General features: G+C 43.3%; 1 protein-coding gene across 1 annotated transcript in view; it reads right to left on the bottom strand.

Moving 5' to 3' along the window:
- Window positions 1–21,771, bottom strand: part of LOC119877561 (nebulin-like) — a 94,082-nt gene extending 72,311 nt beyond the window's left edge. The window contains 17 exon segments of the mRNA XM_038574510.1: window positions 7,229–7,335; window positions 8,275–8,379; window positions 9,010–9,114; window positions 9,419–9,619; window positions 11,100–11,206; window positions 14,455–14,485; window positions 15,435–15,539; window positions 16,522–16,686; window positions 16,785–16,892; window positions 17,672–17,779; window positions 18,616–18,720; window positions 18,827–18,931; window positions 20,242–20,397; window positions 20,400–20,503; window positions 20,506–20,554; window positions 21,221–21,322; window positions 21,736–21,771. Coding sequence (XP_038430438.1) covers window positions 7,229–7,335; window positions 8,275–8,379; window positions 9,010–9,114; window positions 9,419–9,619; window positions 11,100–11,206; window positions 14,455–14,485; window positions 15,435–15,539; window positions 16,522–16,686; window positions 16,785–16,892; window positions 17,672–17,779; window positions 18,616–18,720; window positions 18,827–18,931; window positions 20,242–20,397; window positions 20,400–20,503; window positions 20,506–20,554; window positions 21,221–21,322; window positions 21,736–21,771 — 1,799 coding nt within the window.
- Between the last annotated feature and the right edge of the window lie 2,078 nt (window positions 21,772–23,849).

Here is a 23,849-nt window from a genome sequence, read left to right as displayed (position 1 = left end):
TTTCTTGGTGTTAAATTTGCCAACATAGAGAATAACACCCAGCGCTCATCCCATCAAGTGCCCCCGTCAGTGCCTGTCACGCAGTCACCGCCAACCACCGCCCACCACCCCTAGTTCGTTTCCCAGAGTTAGGAGTCTCTCATGTTCTGTCTCCCTCCCTGATATTTCCCACTCGTTTTTTCTCCTTTCCCCTTTATTCCCTTTGACTATTTTTTATATTTCCCAAATGAATTAGACCATAGGATGTTTGTCCTCCTCCGACTGACTTATTTCACTCAGCATATCGTCCAGTTCCATCCACGTTGAAGCAAATGGTGGGTATTTGTCATTTCTAATGGCTGAGGAATATTTCATTGTATACATAGACCACATCTTCTTTATCCATCCATCTTTCAATGGACACCGAGGCTCCTTCCACAGGTTGGCTATTGTCGACATTGCTGCTATAAACATTGGGGTGCAGGCATCCCAGCATTTCACTGCTTCTGTATCTTTGGGGTCAATCCCCAGCAGTGCAATTGCTGGGTCGTAGGGAAGATCTGTTTTTCACTCTTTGAGGAACCCCACACAGTTTTCCAGAGTGGCTGCACCAGTTCACATTCCCACCAAGAGTTCAGGAGGGTTCCCCCTTTCTCCACATCCTATGATTTGTAGTCTCCTGCCTTGTTAATTTTCGCCATTCTCACTGGTGTGAGGTGGTATCTCATTGTGGTTTTGATTTGTATTTCCCTGATGGCAAGTGATGCAGAGCATTTTCTCATGTGCATGTTGGCCATGTCTATGTATTCCTCTGTGAGATTTCTGTTCCTGTCTTTTGCCCATTTCATGATTGGATTGGTTGTTTCTTTGCTGTTGAGTTTAAGAAGTTCTTTATAGATCTTGGAAACTAGCCCTTTATCTGATATGTCATTTGCAAATATCTTCTCCCATTCTGTAGGTTGTCTTTTAGTTTTGTTGACTGTATCCTTTGCTGTGCAAAAGCTTCTTACCTTGATGAAGTCCCAATAGTTCACTTTTGCTTTTGTTTCTCTTGCCTTCGTGGATGTATCTTGCAAGAAGTCACAGTGGGCGAACTCAAAAATGGTGTTGCCCATGTTCTCCAGGGTTTTGATGGAATCTTGTCTCACATTTAGATCTTTCATCTGTTTTGAGTTTATCTTTGTGTATGGTGCAAGAGAGTGGTCTAGTTTTGTTCTTCTGCATGTCGATGTCCAATTTTCCCAGCAGCATTTATTGAAGAGACTGTCTTTTTTTCCAGTGGATAGTCTTTCCTACTTTGTCGAATATTAGTTGACCATAAAGTTGAGGGTCCACTTCTGGATTCTCTATTCTTTTCCATTGATCTATGTGACTGCTTTTGTGCCAGGACCACACTGACTTGATGACCACAGCTTTGTAGTACAACCTGGAATCTGGCATTGTGATGCCCCCAGCTATGGCTTTCTTTTTTAATATTCTCCTGGCTATTAGGGGTCTTTTCTGATGCAACACAAATCTGAAAATAATTTGTTCTAACTCTCTGAAGAAAGTCCATGGTATTTTGCTGGGATTGCATTAAACATGAAAATTGCCCTGGGTAACGTTGACATTTTCACAATATTAATACTTCCAATCCGTGAGCATGGAATATTTTTCCATCTCGTTGTGTCTTCCTCAAATTATTTTAGAAGTGGTCTGTAGTTTTTAGGGTGTGGATCCTTTATCTCTTTGGTTAGGTTTATTCCTAGGTATCTTATGCTTTTGGGTGCAATTGTAAATGGGATTGACTCCTTAATTTCTCTTTCTTCAGTCTCATTGTTAGCGTGTAGAAATGCCACTGACTTCTGGGCATTGATTGTGTATTCTGCCATGCTCCCAAATTGATGTATGAGTTCTAGCAATCTTGGGGTGGAGTCTCTTGGGTTTTCTGTGTAGAGTATCATGTCATCAGCAAAGAGGGAACGTTTGACTTCTTCTTTGCCAATTTGAATGCCTTTTATTTCTTTCTGTTGTCTGATTGCTGAGGCTAGGACTTCTAAGACTATGTCAAATAGCAGTGGTGAGAGTGGACATCCCTGTCTTCTTCCTGATCTAAGGGGAAAGGCTCCATGTGCTTCCCCATTGAGAATGATATGTGCTGTGGGCTTTTCGTAGATGCCTTTTAAGATGTTGAGGAATATTCCCTCTATCCCCACAATCTGAAGAGTTTTGATCGGGAATGGATGCTGTATTTTGTCAAATGCTTTCTCTGAATCTATTGAGAGGATCATATGGTTCTTGTTTTTTGTCTTTCTGATATGATGAATCACATTGTTTTATGAGTGTTGAACCAGCCTTGCGTCCGGGGATACTTCCCTCTTGGTAATGGTGAATAATCTCCTTAATGTACTGTTGGATCCTATTAGCTAGTATCTTTTTTTTTTTTTTTTTTTAGAAAGTTTGTTTGTTTTTTTTAATTTTTTAAAAATATTTATTTATTTATGATAGTCACAGAGAGAGAAAGAGAGAAAGGCAGAGACACAGGCAGAGGGAGAAGCAGGCTCCATGCACTGGGAGCCCGACGTGGGATTCGATCCCGGGTCTCCAGGATCGCGCCCTGGGCCAAAGGCAGGCGCCAAACCCCTGCGCCACCCAGGGATCCCTATTAGCTAGTATCTTTTTTTTTTTTTTTTTGGTAATTTATTTATTTATTTATTTATTTATTTATTTATTTATTTATTTTTTTATTGGTGTTCAATTTACTAACATACAGAATAACACCCAGTGCCCGTCACCCATTCACTCCCACCCCCCGCCCTCCTCCCCTTCTACCACCCCTAGTTCGTTTCCCAGAGTTAGCAGTCTTTACGTTCTGTCTCCCTTTCTGATATTTCCCACACATTTCTTCTCCCTTCCCTTATTTTCCCTTTCACTATTATTTATATTCCTCAAATGAATGAGAACATATAATGTTTGTCCTTCTCCAACTGACTTACTTCACTCAGCATAATACCCTCCAGTTCCATCCACGTTGAAGCAAATGGTGGGTATTTGTCATTTCTAATTATTAGCTAGTATCTTGTTGCGAATTTTTGCGTCCATGTTCATCAGGAGTATGGGTCTATAACTCTCCGTTTCGGTGGGGTCTTTGTCTTGTTTTGGAATTAAGGTGATGCTGGCCTCGTAGAACGAGCTTGGATGTATTTCATTTCTATCTTTCTGAACAGCTTTAGTAGAATAGGTATGGGGTTTTTTTTTTTTTTTTTTGGTTTCTTCTTTAAACGTTGGAATAAATTCCCCAGGGAAGCCATCTGGCCCTGGACTTTTGTGTCTTGGGAGGTTTTTGATGACTGCTTCAATTTCCTCCCTGGCCTGTTCAGTTTTTCTATTTCTTCCAGTTCCAGTTTTGGTAGTTTGCGGCTTTCCAGAAATGCGTCCATTTCTTATAGATTGCTGAATTTATTGGCGTATAGCTTCTCATGTTTTTAAAATTGTTTGTATTTCCTTGGTGTTTGTAGTGATCTCTCCTTTCTCATTCATGATATTATTAATATGAGTCTTCTCGCTCTTCTTTTAATAGGGCTGGCTAATGGTTTATCTATCTTACTAATTCTTCAAAAGAACCAACTCCTGGTTTTGTTAATCTGTTCCATAGTTCTTCTGATATCTATTTCATTGAGTTCTGCTCGAATGTTAATTTGTCAAATCTCTTCTTCTGCTGGGTGTAGGATCTATTTGCTCTTTTTCATCTAGCTCCTTTAGGTGTAAGGTTAACTTCTGTATTTGAGTTCTTTCCAATTTGTGGATGGCTGCTTGCATTGAGATATATTTCCCCCAAGGACTGCTTTTGCTGTATCCCAAAGATTTTGAATGGTTTTATCTTCATTCTCATTAGTTTCCATGAATCTTTTTAATTCTTCCTTAATTACCTGGCTCACCCTTTCATCTTTTATCAGGATGGTCCTTAACCTCAACGTGTTTGAAGTACTTCCAAACTTCTTGTTGTGATTTAGTTCTAATTTCAAGGTATCATCCTCTGAGAATAAGCAGGGGATGATCCCAATCTTTTGGTATCGGTTCAGATCTGAGTTGTGATCCAGTATGTGGTCTATTCTGGAGAAAGTTCCATGTGCACTTGAGAAGAATGTGTATTCAGTTGCATTTGGATGTAAAGTTATGTAGTTATCTGTGAAATCCGTTTGGTCCAGTCTATCATTTCGAGCTCTCGTTTCTTTGACATGTACTTAGAAGACCTATTTAGTGTAGAAAGCGCTAGATTGAAGTCACCAAGTATAAGTGTATTATGATCTAAATATGTCTTAACTTTGGTTATTAATTGATTGATATATTTAGCAGCTCCCACATTCGGGGCATATATATTGAGGATTGTTAAGTCGTCTTCTTGGATAGATCCTTTAAGTATGATACAGTGTCCCTCTTCATCTCTCACTACAGTCTTTGGGATAAATTTCAGTTTATCTGATATAAGGATGGCTACCCCTGCTTTCTTGTGAGGACCATATGATTGGTACGTGGTTCTCCAACCTTTTATTTTCAGGCTGTAGGTGTCCTTCTGTCTAAAATGAGTCTCTTGTAGACAGCAGATAGATGGGTCCTGCTTTTTTATCCAGTCTGAAACCCTGGGCCTCTGTATGGGGTCGTTAAGCCCATTCACGTTCAGTTACTATTGAAAGATATGAATTTAGTGTCATCATGATACCTATTCAGTCCCTGTTTTTGTGGATTGTTCCATTGGACTTCCTCTCCAAGAGGAATTTTAAGAGTCCCCCTTAAAATTTCTTGGAGAGCTGGTTTCCTGGTCACATATTCTTTCAGTTCCTGCCTATCTTGGAAGCTGTTTATCTCTCCTATTGTGAATGAGAGCCTTGGATAAAGTATTCTTGGCTGCATGTTCTTCTCATGTAGGACCCTGAATATATCCTACCAACCCTTTCTGGCCTGCCTGGGTCTCTGTGGAGAGGTCTGCTGTTAATCTAATATTCATCCCCATAAAAGTTAGAGATTTCTTATCTCTTGCTGCTTTAAGGATCTTCTATTTATCTTTGGAATTTGCAAGCTTCACTATTAAATGTCGAGGTGTTGAGCGGTGTTTATTCATTTTAGGTGGGGGAAGGCCTGTGTTTTTAGTCCCAGCACAGCTTGGAAGTTAGGACCTGCAGGGAAGAGAGGAGCGACTATTTTTGAGGCCAACAAGTGGCTTTCCAGATGGATTTACCAGAAAAAAAAAGACATATTAGGTGGTTGGATCTGCAAGTGTCTGATTTGGATACTGTAGGTTTGGGTCTTTGGTTTTGTGTACTGGCTGGCCGGCAAGCTTGGGTCCCAAGACTCCGAAGGCAGCAGAAGAGGGCTGCAGGCTGTGTGCAGCGCCCCCGGGCTCTGCCCTGCATGGGGCTCCCTAGCATCCCCAGCATCCCTGCAGGGTGGTGGGAGCCACTGGGCTAGGAAGCCCCAGATAGCAGGAGCCCCTTCACCCCCAGCTTTCTGCTCAGTGTGCAGAGGGCATGTGGTGGGGCCAGTATCGGAGCCAGCTAGCCCACAAGCAGTCCTGTCTGCCCAAGGGACGCACACAACATCCTGTCCCCAGGCAGCTGCAGCCGCCCATGGGGTGCCTGGGGTCACAGGGATGCTCCTACGCTTCTTGAAGCAAAGGCGCCGTGATGACCACACTCAGCGGGGGCCTCCACACACACCCCCGGCCCCCAGGGGCCCAGGTCAGCGCCCCTCCCCTGGCAGGCCGTGGTGCGGGGAGGCACCTACATAGGTGATCTGGTAGTGCTTTTCCCTGGAATGCTGGAAGGCGGCTGTGTCACCAGGGAGCCGGTATCCTGTGCGCTGGTCACGTCGGCCGGCACCTGGGTACAGGTCCTGCGGAGGGCGAGGGGTCAGGCTGCGCCGGGGCCCATCGAGTCATGCGCATCGCACGCGGCCCATGCCAGGCTTTCGGTCGGGATGCAGCGTGTTCTTGTTTACCAGGCCGATGTCATGAGGAGTCAGAGGAGTTCAAAGGGCCAGGTAACTAATGCATCATCCTTGACCCCCTGCTTCGAAACCGACAGGTGCCTGCGTGCTCCACTGCCCAGGCCTTGGGCTCAGGTCACATCTCTGAGCCCATCAGTCTCCCTGCTCGACCCCCACCCTCCTCGCTAATGCTCCCTCGCTTCCACTCTGTCGAGTAAATAAACCAAATCTTTAAGAGAGAGAGACAGAGAGTGAGAGAGATGCCTGGGGGTGCTCAGGGTGTGACGCTGGGTCATGGGATTGAGTCCCCAACGGGTTCCCGCAGGGAGCCTGCTTCTCCCTCTGCCTGTGTCTCTTCCTCTCTCTGTCTCTCTCATGAATAAATAAAACCTTAAAAAAGAGAGTGAGCGAGTGAACGATGAGTGAAGGGGCCCATAGGAAATAATTCTTCTATGTTTTGAACGTATGCCCAATTACCTGCATGGAATCGAGCAAGAAAACGGGAGCAGTAGAGAGAACAGGCAGTCAGTGCCGCCTGTGTCGTGAACCCTTAGGTGGCATTCACATCATCACAGTCCCGGAGACAGTCATAATGATAAGGCACATCCCTGGAACCCCATTCCTCCAATAAACACAGTGTCAGGCCATGAAGAGGTCACGATTCCCCAATCCCTGGCAGATGGGGGAAAGGAGTTTCTGACCATGATCCTAAATAGCCTGTCTTTGGGGGGGAGATCCAGGAGTAGGAATAGTATCAGAGACATCAAAGAGCAAATGTTTTTCAATATTCAGTACAGGAGAGTGACATCAAAGAGGGAAACCAATGTTGCCTGAGCAGGTAACACCCAAAAGGGATATTAAGTACGTGAGTGGAATCCAGGTCTTTCTCTTCTGAATTCCAACAGTAATTTCTAGCCCTTTCTCTTACTACTAGTAGTCCCTTATGATTATGTGTCTTCTCTTTGTCATCTTGGTTTTAAGTTGTTTGAGAAAGGTTGGCTTTCTTTCTCCCTCGTATCTTGTAGATGTAAATGCAATGTTGCTCTAAGAATGCCCATTGCTTGCGTGGTGTAAGAATCCCACCAACCAGGAGGGAAGACAGACTGTGTACTGTTTGGGTTTTTTCTTTGTTTTTTAACTCAGGTGAATGGAATAGCATTGACAACTGAGAAGGTCAGGCTGAGATAAAGCACAAGCCAAGGAGGTTTCTGCAAAAGCCAGTGGCCTGGCCCTCGGAGGCCGCCCCTTAGACTTCTGCTGCCCCCTGCACTGGGTTCTCACTGCTCACCTCACTCTGGAGCTTGTGTGCATGAAGGGCCCATCCAGTTCCATGGTTTTCATAGTTGCAGCCACCTTGCCTCTGACGCTATCCATGTAGTCATGGTGGTAGATGGCCTGTGTCAGATAGAAGAGGGGTCAGCTGATTCTGATCACAGCAGCATCATTGGAAAGAAGCAAAGTAAATGGAAACCTAAGTCTCTCTTAAAGGAAGGAAGGAAGGAAGGAAGGAAGGAAGGAAGGAAGGAAGGAAGGAAGGGAGGGAGGGAGGGAGGGAGGGGAAGGGGAAGGGGAAGGGGAAGGGGAAGGGGAAGGGGAAGGGGAAGGGAAGTAGGTAGGTAGGTTTCCCTTTGCCTCAACAACTGATCCATCATTGTCTTGTCCACAGGCTCGCAAGTGGGCATGTGGACCCCACAGCATGAGAGAAGCAGAGGACATGGCTCAGCAAAGGGAGGGAACAGCGGCTATGGTACGGCTCTAAGTTTCAAAACAATGGGTTTTTACATTCTAACTCGCTGGTGGGATTTGATATTTACTTACTAATTTGCGGGCTTAGTTAAAAGAAAATAAAAGAGCAGCCGTGTGCTGGCTCTGCCCCCCAAGTCAGAGAGTGGATGTGGCATGGGGCCGAGGCTTGGGCACCGGGCCTTCCCAGACCACGGACGAGGGGCCCCACGAAACCCACACCGCTCACTGCACGGCCTGCCCCCTCCTCACCCTGCCATGACCAGCTCTAATTTTCCAGAGGGCTGACCAGCAAGATACAACTGCTGCTCTTGACACGAGGCCTCAAAAAACAACTTTTAAAGCAAAAAACTCTAAAACACTGAGTATTCCATAGAATTATAGCATTTCTACCTCCACCTTGGGAACTGATTGAACACACCAGGTTTTAGGAAATATGAGCAGAACCATAAGTACTATCTAGGACACTAACTCTGGTCTCCCAGTTAGCAAAAGCCACTTACTTTTTCTTTTCTTTTTTTTTTTTGCCACTTCTGTTTGAGTGGTGGCCCCATTTATTACTGTCCACACGACTTCCCCACGGGGACTTACATCACTCAGTTGTTTCCCACTTTTCACAGCCTGCACATAGACTTGTGTGTCTGTGACCAACTTGTAGCCATTCCTGGTCTTCTGTGTGTGAGATTTGTACTTGATCTGCCAAGAGGAATAAAAGAAGCCTGTGGTAGACCGTTTACGGTTCTAGAAATTGCTGCTTTCATGGAGGGTTTGGTTGCTTTTAACTCATGACATTTACTTTCATTAGCACATATTCAATCGACCAGGAGGCATTTGAATTTTAGGACAATCTGCATAATCGATGCTTATAGTCCTATGGAGCTTCTAGAGCCTTCTAGCAGGCTTGACAACTGCTCTTCTAGGAACATTTACGCATTTTTACTGAAACCTTTATTACAGTGTTAATTTGCTTAGCAAATTCTCTCTTTATAAATAGGTCCTGTCTATAGCGTCACAAACACCTCACAAGTGAGATTTCCCTAATAGGAGAATCATGTGCTTGATAGATCTGAAATAGTCCAAATGTAGAGAGAGGTTCCAGGGAAGGACAACAGGACAGCTCGACCGTGTTGTTGAATAGAGAGCTACGCGCATTCCAAGAAACAGCCGTTCCCTGCTCCTTAGCATTCTTCTCCAGATCAGCCATCCTCAACACCATTTAAGACATAGCTGGTCTGTGACAATGTACATAACTCCCCCTTTGACTTAGACTACGTAGAAAAGGAAATACACTTTAAAAAAAAAAACCATAAGATAGGGCAAACTCACATGGTTACATAGAACATAAGCATGCTTGGCATGAAGAATTTCAGGAATGTCCGAGATGTAGCATCCAATGCCCTTTAGCCAGTTGAGGTCATCCTTGTATACAATCTAAAGATTGCGGTGGATAGAGGGAATTAGAAAAAAGAAACTGACCGTAACTCAAACACCAAAAACACAGACACCCAGTGGGCCTGGGAGGACTTTATCGAATGACATTCGAAAGGTGTTATGCAATGAGGCTGTGGGTGCCGTGAAAACACTGGCACACAGAGCCCTGCTTCCAGGGACAGACCCATGGGTACAGAGGACAGCAACGCTGGAAGAAGGCCAGGGTACATGCAGGTGGGTCTGCTTCCCCTCAGGATGGGCATGTGGAGCCAGCACGGGGGACCTTCACAAGCAGTGGGCTTACGTTGCTGTAGATCTGATCTGTGACTTTCCTGATGTGGCTGTTGACTTGCAAGTCAGGGTGGCAAATCCACTCACAGAGGTGTAGGCAGTAATCAATCTCACTGCCTTTCTTCTGAGATTCCTTAGCAGTAACCATCTCCACCATGTCAGGCACGATGTGGATTCTCATCTTGTTCTTTTCATAAACTGATTTATATAGGCGCTGGGAAGATAAAATAACATGCCAATTATGTAGGAAATTGTGCAAGGTCTCAAGGCAATCTGGTTCTTAAATCCTTCTTATACACCAGAGAAGTCGAGGTAAAGAATGTATGGCAATCAGGTGGGATCTGGTAAATATTAAATTAATTCCGTATACTGTCTAACAAAGTCTTTTACTAAATACGCATCTCTAGGCCAGAAGGCATTGAAAAATTTTATTGGACCACTAGCATTTAAACGAATGGAATAGAATTGAAAAGATCAGAGTGTATTGCCTTTAGTTTGGCAGTACATAGTCTTCTGTCATATGTCAGAAGGAAGTCACATAAACGTCAGCTGTGTGTGTGTGTGTGTGTGTGTGTGTGTGTGTGTGTGTACTTGATACAACATTCTCACTGGTAAAAAACAGGGTTTGAGAAATACTGATCTAAAATGCTATGTAAGGGACGCCTGGGTGGCTCAGCAGTTGAGCATCTGCCTTCGGCTCAGGGTGTGATCCTGGGATCTGGGATCGAGTCCCACATCGGGCTCCTTGTGGGGAGTCTGCTTCTCCTTCTGCCTGTGTCTCTGTCTCTCATGAATAAATAAAATCTTTAAAAAATAAAATAAAATAAAATGCTATGTAAAAGGTTCACAATTAAGAGGTAAAAGTCTCTAAAGGAGGTTAACTTCTGAAAGAGAACTAGCTTCTTAGGACTGCAATGAAGGTTATAGGTAATTTTACAATAAAAGGCTTTACTTAAGAACATTCTGGGCATAAAGGGTTGAAGTTCATAAACTTTTTTTAAATATATTTTTTATTTATTTATGATAGTCATACAGAGAGAGAGAGAGAGGCAGAGACACAGGCAGAGGGAGAAGCAGGCTCCATGCACCGGGAGCCCGACGTGGGATTCGATCCCGGGTCTCCAGGATCGCGCCCTGGGCCAAAGGCAGGCGCCAAACCGCTGCGCCACCCAGGGATCCCCGAAGTTCATAAACCTTAATACGATATCTAGATAGCTCATTGTAATTTTAGATTTTCTTTTACAATATACACAAACATATAATATATAAAACACATGTGGATGGAACTGGAGGGGATTATGCTGAGTGGAATAAGTCAATCAGAGAAGGACAAACATTATATGGTCTCATTCATTTGGGAAATATAAATAATAGTGAAAGGGAATTAAAGGGAAGGGAGAAGAAATGGGTAGGAAATATCAGAAAGGGAGATAGAGCATGAAGACTCCTAACACTGGGGGTGGTGGAAGGGGAGGAGGGCGGGGGGTGGGGGTGAATGGGTGGCGGGCACTGAGGGGGGCACTTGACAGGATAACCACTGGGTGCTATTCTGTATGTTGGCAAATTGAACACCAATAAAAAATAAATTCATTAATAAATAAATAAAACACATGAATCAGTAGAAAAATTCTAGGAGCGGAGAACTGGGGAAGGTAGAGGGTGGGTGAGAGGCCATCACAATGCACTTGACTTACATTGCTAGCCAGATGCTTCTGGTTCTTAGCATGCATCAGGGACATGGTACTGGTAGGCAGGATGTAGCTGGTGGCTTCACTCCATCCCAAGCTTCCTTGTACAGGTTCTACAGGGGTTATAAACCATTTTGTGAGTACAGAAAATGCACTCTGGTTGGATCTTTAGAAGGGGATTTTTCCTGTATCTTTTTTCAGACACTGCTTAACAACCCCTGATCTTCATACTCAGCAGGACCCAAGTCCCCCTCAGTAAATAATGGGTTTAATGCTGTGACCATAATTTTATGGTCCATTATTCTGTTCTCTTCCATAGTAATTATTTCAGTTTGGCAGTTATCATGGAGCACTGCATCTTGACAACAGTGGTGAATGTATGAATATGCATTTGTACAGCTATAGTACTGTAGGCCACAAAGAGTGACATTTTACTGTATGGAAACGAAAACAAAGTTTTTGACGCTGTGTTCCTTTGCTCTAGGTCTAGGAATTCCTGAAGGGTGAAAACCACTAACTTAAAATCTATTTATCCTATCTTACATTTTTGTAGCTAGTGGGAGCTCAAGAAAGATTTCCACTCCTAGGTATTTATTTACTCAAGAAAACAAAAATTACATATGCACAAAAACCTATACTCAAATGTATATAGCAGCTTTATTCATAATTGTCACAAACTAGATACAATCCAGGTGTCCTTGGACTGTGAATGAATAAATTGTGGTATATTCATACAATGGAATATCACACTCTGCAATAAATCCAATAAACTAGTGGTTTTTACAGCAATGTGTAGAGTACACATGTGGATTTTACTAAGACAAAGAAACAGACCTGACGGCTGCAGACTTCATAATCCCATTTGCAGGACATTCTGGAAAAGGTTTTTCAAAGTTTGTTTCTTTAAAAGTAGGTCCAGAAAATGCTTCTATGGGTCTCAAAGAAGGAAAAGGAAGAGGGTAATTTTGAGGTGATAGATTTTCTGTGGCTTCACTGGGGTGAATACATGACTTTGCATTTGTTGAAAGCCATAGTCCAGAGGCACCTGGGTGGCTCAGTGGGTTAAGCATCTGCCTTCAGCTCAGGTCAAGATGAGCTTGGAGAACGCTGCTCAGAGGGAAGTCTGCTTCTCCCTCTTCCTCTGCCCCTCTTCCTGCTCATGCTCTCTCTCTCTCTCTCAAATCAATAAAATCTTGTTTTAAAAAACATCCTGTAGTACTATATACTACAAAGAGTGATTTACTGTGTGTAAATTAAAACAGAATCAAGCTGAATGGGGAAGAGGACGCCAATGGAATAGAAATCATAACAAATAAACCTAACTGTGTTACAAATGCATAACAAGACTATGCTGAAGGAAGTGAGTTAGAAAACAATTTAGTTTATTTTTGAAAATGGTATTTTGACTCATTAATCTATAGACAAAAATAACCAAATAAGATACTGTAGTTACTACATTTGTTTCTCACAGGAATATGGGTTAGCAATTCTCAAAACTATGTGCCGATAAAAGTTGAACAAATAGGAGCGCCTGGGGGGCTCAGGGGTGAGTGTCTGGCTTCAGCCCAGGGCGTGACCCTGGGGTCCTGGGATCGAGTCCCGCATTGAGCTCTCCTCAAGAAGCCTGCTTCTCCCTCTGCCTGTGTCTCTGCCTCTCTCTGTCTCATGAATAAATAAATACAACCTTTAAAAAAGTTGAACAAATAAGCAAACATGTCATAGGTAATGAGGGCCAGGCTTTCTAGGAAAAAAAAAAGCCACAAGTTGGAAAAATAAAAGATAGAAGTCTAAAGTCTGTAGTGTTGAATGATATAGGAAGCATCAATAGGAACTCATGGTTCAAAGCACACATATAATTAGACAAATATAGAAATAAATACTGATATGTATGCATATAGAGGTTAGTATCCATAATTTATTTCTAAGCTCTGTCCATAGAAGGGTCCCAGCAGCAGTGAGCACGCCTAGTGCTGAGATTTTTGCCTTTGAAATGCCAATCCTTAATATATAAATCAGGGCTCCTTGGAGAGGGGGTATCTGGAGCAGGTAAATACAAGATGAACATCTTGTGGTGCCAGAATGTAAGGAAGCACTCAAAAACAATGACAGAGTATGTTAAGTTCTTATAGGAGCCACCCTGAAAGGCACCCAATGGGGAAAGGTGAAATGATTTGAGCAACAAAATAAATAGCAGTATTAGACTACATCACGTAGAAGAAATTAAATATCCATGAGTTCAGATATAATTACTTACTGATACAAGTAAAAAAAAAAAAACCCAAATGGTAGGAAGAAAGAGTGGTTTCTTACCGAAGAATTCCAATTGATAAATGTAGGAGGGATGAAAAAAAAAAACAGAAAATCACCAATAGGCATATTTTATACTAAAAGTTGTTTCAGGCAAGACCCATCAATAGATGGTAAAATACATGAGAGAACATTTGAAGAGAAACAGGCTATCTGCAAAGTCCCAAAATATCTCCCTCCATGATATGTATTAACAACAAAGGGAAAAATCACGACATTACAGTAGAGAAGCTCAGCAGCCAGCCACCTAACCAAGTCACCACGTTCAACATCACCAGTTACCGGCATCACGTCCCACCTGCCATGATGCCGGAGAGAAGCTTTTGTGTTAAACTCGCCAAAAATGGACTGTCTTGATCTAATCATAAGAAGACATCATATAAAACCAAATGGAGGGGCATTCCACAAAATAACCGGAAAGTATTCCTCAAAAGTGTTACAATCAGAAAAAGACAAGGGAAAACTGAGAAATGATCAGATTGAAGAAAGCTAATGAGTCATATGAATTAAATGCAAAATGGGATGACAGGCTGGCGCCTGACATAGAAAAGCACATTAGTGGAAAAACCCTGGTGAAATCTGGATGAAGTCTGTAAGTTACACTGCAACAAGGTTAATTTAGTTTCCATGATTGTATTACAGACAAAACTATGCTGGAATTCTCTGGACTCTTTCTGCAAGTTTTCTGGAAACCTAAAAGAGTTTCAAAATAAAGTTTTAAAAAGTTTGTTGAATTAACCAATTCAGAGGAGACAAAAAAAAAGTGTCTTTGTAGGCTGTACGCCCCTTGTCCCTGGAGAAGCCAGGGAAGGACAAGTCCAGGGTGAGGGTAGCCTAGTTTCAACAGTGCTCACCTGCAATAAGGAAGGAGCTCCCAAATCTGTGCCAATGCACAGCATGGTGTGATATTCCACTTCGGGCTCAATGAATTGTCACTAGGACTACTGAGGAGATAAAATAGGAAACTGGAAGTGCCTGAAAAAACCTGGGCGGTAAGGTGCTTATCCCAACTATTCCGTTATTGTCTCCAGGGAAGAAGAGAAAAATAACTCACTCTGCTGTAAAGATTCTTCAGGTTCTTGGTTCTGTCATAATCCACTGTTTCTAGGACTGTTGTATCTTTGTCCTTAATCTGATGATAATTTTCTTTACATTTCACCTACACACAAAAAAGATGGGTTATTCTTTTCTGCTGTTCAAAAATACAGAAGGACAGGAATGGCTTGTGTCGGGAGAGAAGTCCAAGAAGACGCACCTCACTGGCATTAATGCCACTTTGAAGAGCAGTCACCTAAAGTGGTGTATCTGTGACCAGGTTCTAATTCTGCAGATTTTCTTTACCTGCTGCCATGTACCCGTATCTGTAAAGAAAAACCAGGCACCGGAAATGGTAAAATACACGTCTGCCATCAGCATGAGCAGTTTGTGCCAACTTAGATGAGCCTTTACTTCATTCTGGGTTCCTGCTTTAATACTAACAGAGACACAGTCGTTCTGTGTTCCTGCCAACTTTGTAGGGTTGTCAAAACCTGGCTCTTTGCCAGATCCTCTTCACCATTTTGTTGCCTTTTCCATGCATGCACCCCCATCCCTGAGTGCCTCAACCGTCCGTGAACCTGCCCTAGGAGAGCTAAACCATATCCTGGGGACATTTTCCAAATATCTACTTTTTTACTTCAGAACTTACCTCCCAAAGGTCAAAGCATGCATTTGCATTCTACTCTCTGCAGGCTAACCTAAGCAACTTCTGTATAGATGCTTGAGGGTGGTTCACTCTGAAACACCTCACGGGAAACGTTCTGGGTAAACCTCAAATGCTTAAACCCCTGGAGAGACCAAAACCGAGAAGGTCCCACACCAGAGCAGGTCACCAGGAGAGGCTGTATCAGGCAGGGGCCTCTGGTTTCTGTGGCTCACGTACTGTTAGAGCAGCTTTCTCTAACCCGGGCACAGGGCTGGCCTGGTTGTCACCCCACTGAAAGCACCACGATTTCACTGATCCACAGAGAGCCAGTCCTTCTGGGAAGATCTCACCTGACTCTGGAGATCACAGGATTTCTTGGCCTGGAGGATCTGAGGCATATCCCAAATGTAGCATCCCATGCCTTTCAGCCGATTCAAGTCATCCTTATACACGTTCTGCAGGAAAGAAGGGATGATGAGAGGTGACAGGTACTAACTGAATTTACAATCGGGCATTTTGATAATTTCCCATCAGCCATTGGCTGTGCTGAGTGCTTAGCAGTCATAGGGTGGGCCCCGCACCAGCTGGAGGGCTTTCCCGCTCTGACCTAAAGAAGCCTAGGAGGAGAGGAAGAGCTAAAGTTTTGTCTGGAGTAAAAAACAGGTTAAATATTTAACACAGGGGTCACATGGCTCAGAGGGGATTCTCACACCAAAAAGTGGTTATGTGTGCCACTGTGCTTTAAAAAGCAGTACAATTTATGAATACGGGGACAAGTGGAGCATAGGGGGCCAAGACACGGTTGAGTGAAGGTGTAACTAAGTCAAGCTGCAGAAAGGGCATCGTATATTGCTCAGGATGTCCTGCATGCTGTGGGCCCGAATTACGCCGGGTTCTTCTGGGAGAGACATCCACTGGTGGAAGTAGTGTTGGTACTCTAGGTCACGGAGGATGTACTGACAGTGTTTGGCCAGCATGTGATTCATCATATCGATGGGGATGTGCACATTTGCTTTGGTATCCGCATAATCTCTTCTGTAGTTCAATTAAGCCCCCTTTTTTTAAAGACAAAAAGAAGGATTAAAATGTTAATTATTCAGATCCATCTCTCTCGGGGTCTTATCCCTAGTATAGATCAGTACCTTTAGGATGAACAAAGGCTAAAGAAGATACTTTTTAAATAGATTCTTCATTCCCAATGTCCCTTCCTTTCAAAACACAGGGGTAAGTAGTCACCTTGTTGCTTTCTCCTTTTTCCAAACACAGGTACTTCACTGTGGGTTTGGAAGTGCAGAAGGGAAGGAAAGGGAGGAAAGCCCATAGTTACCAATGGTAACTGGCAGGGGTGGGGATGAATCTCAGGGAAGGAATGACTCCTTCCTCACCACCCCATGCCTCTCTCAACCGAAGAACGGTTCACAAACAGACCCCCTAATAGCACCCTCCAGGGTACAAATCCTCCATCACAGTGAGCTTTGCTTTGCTTACTGCACTCCTCGTCTTTTGGAAATCCAGGCACTGGACCACACCAGGGAACTCACTGATTTCTTTTCCAGCCAGGTAGTGGCCCTTCTGCTTCTCATATGTCTCTTTGTATTTAAGCTGTGAAGTAGGCACAACTTAGTTGAGAATCTCTGGGATTTTTGGACCAGCTCCCCAGAGAAGACTCTTAAATGCACGGAGGAAAAACCACCACTGACCTCGCTGTTCACATAGTTGGCATGCTTAGCTCCCACGATGGGAATGTAGCGCCTATGCAAGGTGCAGCCGTAAGCGTTGGTCCCTTCTCAAGCCCCTTTGTACAGTATCTGGAACAAAGGAATATGTGTCAGCAAGTTTGCAGTCAACTTCCTTCAGGTATTGCTAAAAAGAAAATGGTAAAACCAAGGTAAAATATTTATGTTTAAAGGCCAAGAGCCCTTACTGCGTCTACCTAAGAGTATGGGAGAATCTTCTATCTTACTGCAGATTGAATCTACAAACACCAGGGTGTTCTAGGACATCTATAACAGAGAATAACTGTATTTAAAGTTATGGTAAAAGTGGAAATACATTTTCACATAGGTAGAGAATCACCAAAGACTGCTTCCCATTGGGCATACACACAGACACAGGGCACGCGCGCACACACACACACATCATCCTTAAATCAGCTGAATTAAATTAGTCTTCCGTCTGTTGGCTGGAGATATTTATACATGACTGCCAGAGAGGGACTGGCCTTTCCTCTCTTTTCCCTGTTAGTGGGTGTTCAGTCCTCTGCGCACCTACAGCTGGTATAGCACCTGCTACCTTATTATCTATTTGCCTGTCCATCTCCCTCATTGGCATGGGCTCCTGAGGGGCTTCTCTTACTGAGTGTTAGCCCCGTAGCACTTCCTCCAATGCCTGGCCCATTACTGGAGCTCAAAAAGAAAAATACCAGCTGAATAAATGCTACTTCTAATAAACAACAGCAGTTATTTCTAAGAAGATTAAATGCAATGATAGGTCTTTTAAGTTCAGTTGTTCACAAAATCAGCCAAGAAGATGAATTAAGAGCTTAAAATTAAGAACTGAGTTGTAAATCAAATTAAATAGAACTTACAGTACTGTAGAGTTTTCTCATGTCTTTGGAGTGGGTGATATATGGTGTATCTGGAGAAAATAGATACTTGCCCTTCAATACTTTATTAAATGTTTCTTTATGTTTTACCTAACAAGAGAAAACAAGACAAAACCAATCCACATCTTTGGTCAATATAAATGCATATTTAAAGTTTCATAGTTTCGGGGCAGCCCGGGTGGCTCAGCGGTTTAGTGCCACCTTCAGGCCAGGGCATGATCCTGGAGACCCGGGATCGAGTCCGGCATCGGGCTCCCTGCGTGGAGCCTGCTTCTCCCTCTGCCTGTGTCTCTGCCTCTCTCTGTGTATCTCTCATGAATAAATAAAATCTTTAAAAAAAATAAAAAAATAAAGTTTCATAGTTTCTACCCAAAAAGATAATAACCAGTCTACATTTGGAGATTTAAAACAAACTAATTGGTTAGATTTCAGTTCATTTTGCCTAATACAATAATTTGGACAAGAATATGGATGCTTTTTAAAAGAAGAAATGGGTAGGAAATATCAGAAAGGGAGACAGAACATGAAAGACTCCTAACTCTGGGAAACAAACTAGGGGTGGTGGAAGGGGAGGAGGGCAGGGGTTGGGGGTGACTGGGTGACAGGTACTGAGGTGGGCACTTGATGGGATGAGCAATGGGTGTTATTCTGTATGTTGGCAAGTTGAACACCAATAAAAAATAAATTTATTATTTAAAAAAATAAAAAAAATAAAACCTGCATTCTCACTCTGAAAAAAAAATGTTCGTACAGTACATCTCTTACTAGGGACTTTAAAGACATGCCCACCAGAGATGATCTTCTAGTTTCCTGCCCCACTGTCCATTTTCTTACAAGCAGTTACCTGGAGGTGAGCAAATGCAGTCAATGACACACAATGAACTCCCCAGTCCATGCACACATCACTATACACAAAGAAAACTTACATCACTTTGACTGACTGAGTTAATCTTCACCAAAACAATCTCTGGAGGATCCACCACACTTGTGAAGTTAGGACAGTTGTCGAGATCAGCCTTCTTGTATTTTATCTGCAAGGAAACAGAGATGATTAAGACTGGTCTCCTTCCAGTGGGTACCTGCCCCCACATGACAGGCAAGGCGGCCAGGCATTAGGTAAGAACAGGGTTTGTGTACCTGATTCACCATTTCCTGGTTCTTCGTAACCCTCACGTAGTCCACAGAGTCCACGGGTATCCAGACAATGCCACAGAGCCACTCCAGGTCAGCCTTGTAGACATCCTGAGAGCAGGAAGAGAGATACAACGCAGGCATAAATGACTCAGGCACAGGATTCCAGACTGTAGGTCTGAAGCAACTTTTTCAGGAGCTTTTTAAGGATTTCCCTCTAGTGACTGTCATCTCTTGATGCAATCATGATTTCACCTGTTCACCAGAGAGGTATCCTGTGAGCCTATTATTATGAGCAAAGTACTGTACTAGGTGCTTTCAGAGATAAGTACAAAGGAATCTGGTGTGAAGAGAAGTCCTTTATAAGTGGAGAGTGTAACAGCAAGAACACTCAAGGGCTATGGGAGCTACGGGCAGGGAGCCATTGTATCTAGCATTGAGTCCAAGGAAGGGTTTTACCAGGGAGGGTGGGTTTTTAGAAGGATTTATATTTAATTACTTGGTACGTGGGAAATTTAGACTAACTACACAAAGGAAGTGATACAACTAAATGCTCCTGTATGGTAGAGTAGGGGACACATGCCCCTGGCCAGGCCTAGCTCTCCCCCTCCCCACCCCACATCAACCACAATGGAGCTGCTGATCTGGTTAAATGTCCATGACCATCGTTCTGCTGCAGCAACAGGGAGGTGGCAAGTTCAAGCTCACCACCTGGTGGCAGGCAGCCTCTGATTTCCTGTTTCCAAAGTGGTAATGAGAAGACCAGGTGGGTTAGCTCCAGGGTATGTCTGAGCATCAGGTCGATGCATGGAGTTTCTGTTCCTTAGGAACTGCTGGTGGCAGCTACACGTCTGGGCTCAGGCCTCACTGCAAGGTGGCCTAGGTCATGTATTCTCTTCCCTACCCTCACCCAAAGCTCTGTGCAAGCAGATTCTGGGCCCTCAGGTAGTTTATCAGGATTTTGTTTCTCTTTTGCTTTGATTCTTTGCAAGCAAGTCCTACATCAACACCTGAAGAAGAGACGCTTGGCAAAGGGCATACCCAGGTCTTTGCCTACACTAACTACAACCCCCATTTACTCTCCATTCTCACCCCAAGCCATTTATTATTTTAAATCAGCTGATAATCTCCCAGGCCAATGTGAGATGTTGGTGATGTCAAAGATGATGCAAAAACAAAAAAAACAACCAATGAAAAAAATTGGCTTTGAACGATACTCGGAAATAAGTCGTCAAAAAGGCAAAGCTGTCAATCACTGCTCCTGGTCTTTCTCTACAAAAGATTCAGCCTCAGTTCCCTTCTGGGAACAAATTCAGTATTTATGGCTCAAAGTTTCAAAGCCCGGTGCTTCCAGAGTACTGCCTGTAACTCTCTGAGTACACCATACATTCCTAGGTCATTAAGAAACAAAAATTACTTACATTGCTCTGTAGGTCAGAGGCCTTCCTTGCCTGGATAATGTCATTTTGGTCAGGATGACACATCCATTGGTGCAGGTAATTACGGTAATCAATATCACTGACGAGGTCCTGCCCATGCTTGGCAGCCAACACCGACACCATATCAGCGGCTATATATTGATCTTGGCCTTTGTTTTATGGTAGTCCTCTCTGTATAGTCTGTCATTCTGAATCTGGCCTGTGCGCTCAAACCAAACCAGTTTAGGATCATCTCTCATCGTCGAACACCAACATAATGACCTCTTTGTTTTACATGTTCAGCTTTGTAGTTCAGCTGGTGGGAGAAAAAAAAATAGAGATTCCATCGGTTGTGACAAGCTCTCAAGGAAAAGGGGAGCTTGAAACATCAGCACACACAGCCCCTCAGCCTTTTGTCACCTGCCTCCCCGAGAATAAAGAACAAAAAGCACTGACATAATAAATATGAAGAAATACCGATTTAAAAGTAGGAAAAATACATTCGTTTTCTAATTCTGCCTATGTTTTATTGGAAAGCTTAGAGATTTTAAGGAAGTGAGGGAATAGAAGAGAGTAAACACTCAGACCATAGCTTTTAAAGAAGCCAACAAAACAAACACTCTCAAAGCCCAGAGAGGACCAGAAGGGTAGAGGACTCCAAACATCCCCAGGCCTCCTAGCTCCAGGAGCCCCCAGCGTGCGCTCCTAGAAGGATAAATGACCTCGCTCTGAATGTCACCAGAGTGATGGGCGTGAACAAATGGTACGCGTCTGGAGGCAAAATGTAACCCGTAGCCCGTAGCTTTTTGTTTCTCCCAGCCTTCCTTGTAGAGATAGTAAAAGACAGAGAGCCACAACAGAGCTTAACCTAAGGAGTCAGAAGGGCACTGGTCATGTGCATACATCTCCCCACCGTTACATTCCGGTCCTCGGTTCCCCCTCCCCCGCCCAGGAGTATCAGGCATCTGGCTGAAACCCATACCTGGTCCAGCATCTGGGCTGTCTCCTGGGCAGTGTGCAGCAAGGGGGTCTCGGTGAGGGTGTACTGTGATTTGGCATCATTCCAATCTTTCTGGTATTTACTCTGGAATTGAGAAGCCAGAGGTTTAACATACTTGATATTAAGAAATCATAATGTTGCTCGGGAAAATGCTAGCATCATCTCATGATTACAGTCTGTGTCTCAGACAATGACTGCACGCTGAGCTAAAGTAGGTGAAAATCGGGATCCCTGGGTGGCGCAGCGGTTTGGCGCCTGCCTTTGGCTTGGGGCACGATCCTGGAGGCCTGGGATCGAATCCCACGTCGGGCTCCCTGCATGGAGCCTGCTTCTCCCTCTGCCTGTGTATCTGCCTCTCTGTCTCTCTCTGTGTAACTATCACGAATAAATAAATAAAATCTTTAAAAAAAAATAAAGTAGGTGAAAATCTTTGGAAATGACATTTCATGAACGGGTAATTTTAGAATGACAGGTACTCACATCATTTAGGATCTCACCGCTTTGTTTTGCAGTCTCGTAATCAGCTCTATCATCCACGGGAGTAAAGTTGAGAGTTTCTATTTTTGGGCGGTATTTTTTCTATTGGAAAGAAAATATCTTTCCTCTCAGGCAGGACAAAGACACACTAGATTTAAGGGTCTTTCTCTACTAGAAGCACAGAGAGCCATATCTGAACGGCACCCTTCGAGACAATTTGACCTTTTTCTTACCATTTTATTTTATTTTATTTTATTTTTTAATTTTTTATTGGTGTTCAATTTACTAACATACAGAATAACCCCCAGTGCCCGACACCCATTCACTCCCACCCCGCGCCCTTCTCCCCTTCTACCACCCCTAGTTCGTTTCCCAGAGTTAGCAGTCTTTACGTTCTGTCTCCCTTTCTGATATTTCCCACACATTTCTTCTCCCTTCCCTTATATTCCCTTTCACTATTATTTATATTCCCCAAATGAATGAGAACATATAATGTTTGTCCTTGTCCAATTGACTTACTTCACTCAGCATAATACCCTCCAGTTCCATCCACGTTGAAGCAAATGGTGGGTATTTGTCATTTCTAATACCTGAGTAATATTCCATTGTATACATAAACCACATCTTCTTTATCCATTCATCTTTCGTTGGACACCGAGGCTCCTTCTACAGTTTGGCTATCGTGGCCATTGCTGCTATAAACATCGGGGTGCAGGTGTCCCGGCGTTTCACTGCATCTGTATCTTTGGGGTAAATCCCCAATAGTGCAATTGCTGGGTCGTAGGGCAGGTCTATTTTTAACTCTTTGAGGAACCTCCACACAGCTTTCCAGAGTGGCAGCACCAGTTCACATTCCCACCAACAGTGTAAGAGGGTTCCCTTTTCTCCGCATCCCCTCCAACATTTGTTGTTTCCTGCCTTGTTAATTTGCCCCATTCTCACCGGTGTGAGGTGGTATCTCATTGTGGTTTTGATTTGTATTTCCCTGATGGCAAGTGATGCAGAGCATTTTCTCATGTGCATGTTGGCCATGTCTATGTCTTCCTCTGTGAGATTTCTGTTCATGTCTTTTGCCCATTTCATGATTGGATTGTTTGTTTCTTTGGTGTTGAGTTTAAGAAGTTCTTTATAGATCTTGGAAACTAGCCCTTTATCTGATATGTCATTTGCAAATATCTTCTCCCATTCTGTAGGTTGTCTTTGAGTTTTGTTGACTGTATCCTTTGCTGTGCAAAAGCTTCTTATCTTGATGAAGTCCCAATAGTTCATTTTTGCTTTTGTTTCTTTTGCCTTCGTGGATGTATCTTGCAAGAAGTTACTATGGCCGAGTTCAAAAAGGGTGTTGCCTGTGTTCTTCTCTAGGATTTTGATGGAATCATGTCTCACATTTAGATCTCTCATCCATTTTGAGTTTATCTTTGTGTATGGTGAAAGAGAGTGGTCTAGTTTCATTCTTCTGCATGTGGATGTCCAATTTTCCCAGCACCATTTATTGAAGAGACTGTCTTTCTTCCAGTGGATAGTCTTTCCTCCTTTATCGAATATTAGTTGCCCATAAAGTTCAGGGTCCACTTCTGGATTCTCTATTCTGTTCCACTGATCTATGTGTCTGTTTTTGTGCCAGTACCACACTGTCTTGATGACTACAGCTTTGTAGTACAACCTGAAATCTGGCATTGTGATGCCCCCAGATATGGTTTTCTTTTTTAAAATTCCCCTGGCTATTCGGGGTCTTTTCTGATTCCACACAAATCTTAAAATAATTTGTTCTCTCTGAAGAAAGTCCATGGTATTTTGATAGGGATTGCATTAAACGTGTATATTGCCCTGGGTAACATTGACATTTTCACAATATTAATTCTGCCAATCCATGAGCATGGAATATTTTTCCATCTCTTTGTGTCTTCCTCAATTTCTTTCAGAAGTGTTCTATAGTTTTGAGGGTAAAGATCCTTTACATCTTTGGTTAGGTTTATTCCTAGGTATCTTATGCTTTTGGGTGCAATTGTAAATGGGATTGACTCCTTAATTTCTCTTTCTTCAGTCTCACTGTTAGTGTATAGAAATGCCACTGATTTCTGGGCATTGATTTTGTATCCTGCCACGCTACCGAATTGCTGTATGAGTTCTAGCA

This window comes from Canis lupus, chromosome 26 (assembly GCF_011100685.1).
Source record: "Canis lupus familiaris isolate Mischka breed German Shepherd chromosome 26, alternate assembly UU_Cfam_GSD_1.0, whole genome shotgun sequence".
Lineage (NCBI taxonomy): Eukaryota > Metazoa > Chordata > Mammalia > Carnivora > Canidae > Canis > Canis lupus.
Note: the sequence above shows the minus strand (reverse complement) of the source record. Positions and strands in the feature narration are given on the sequence as shown.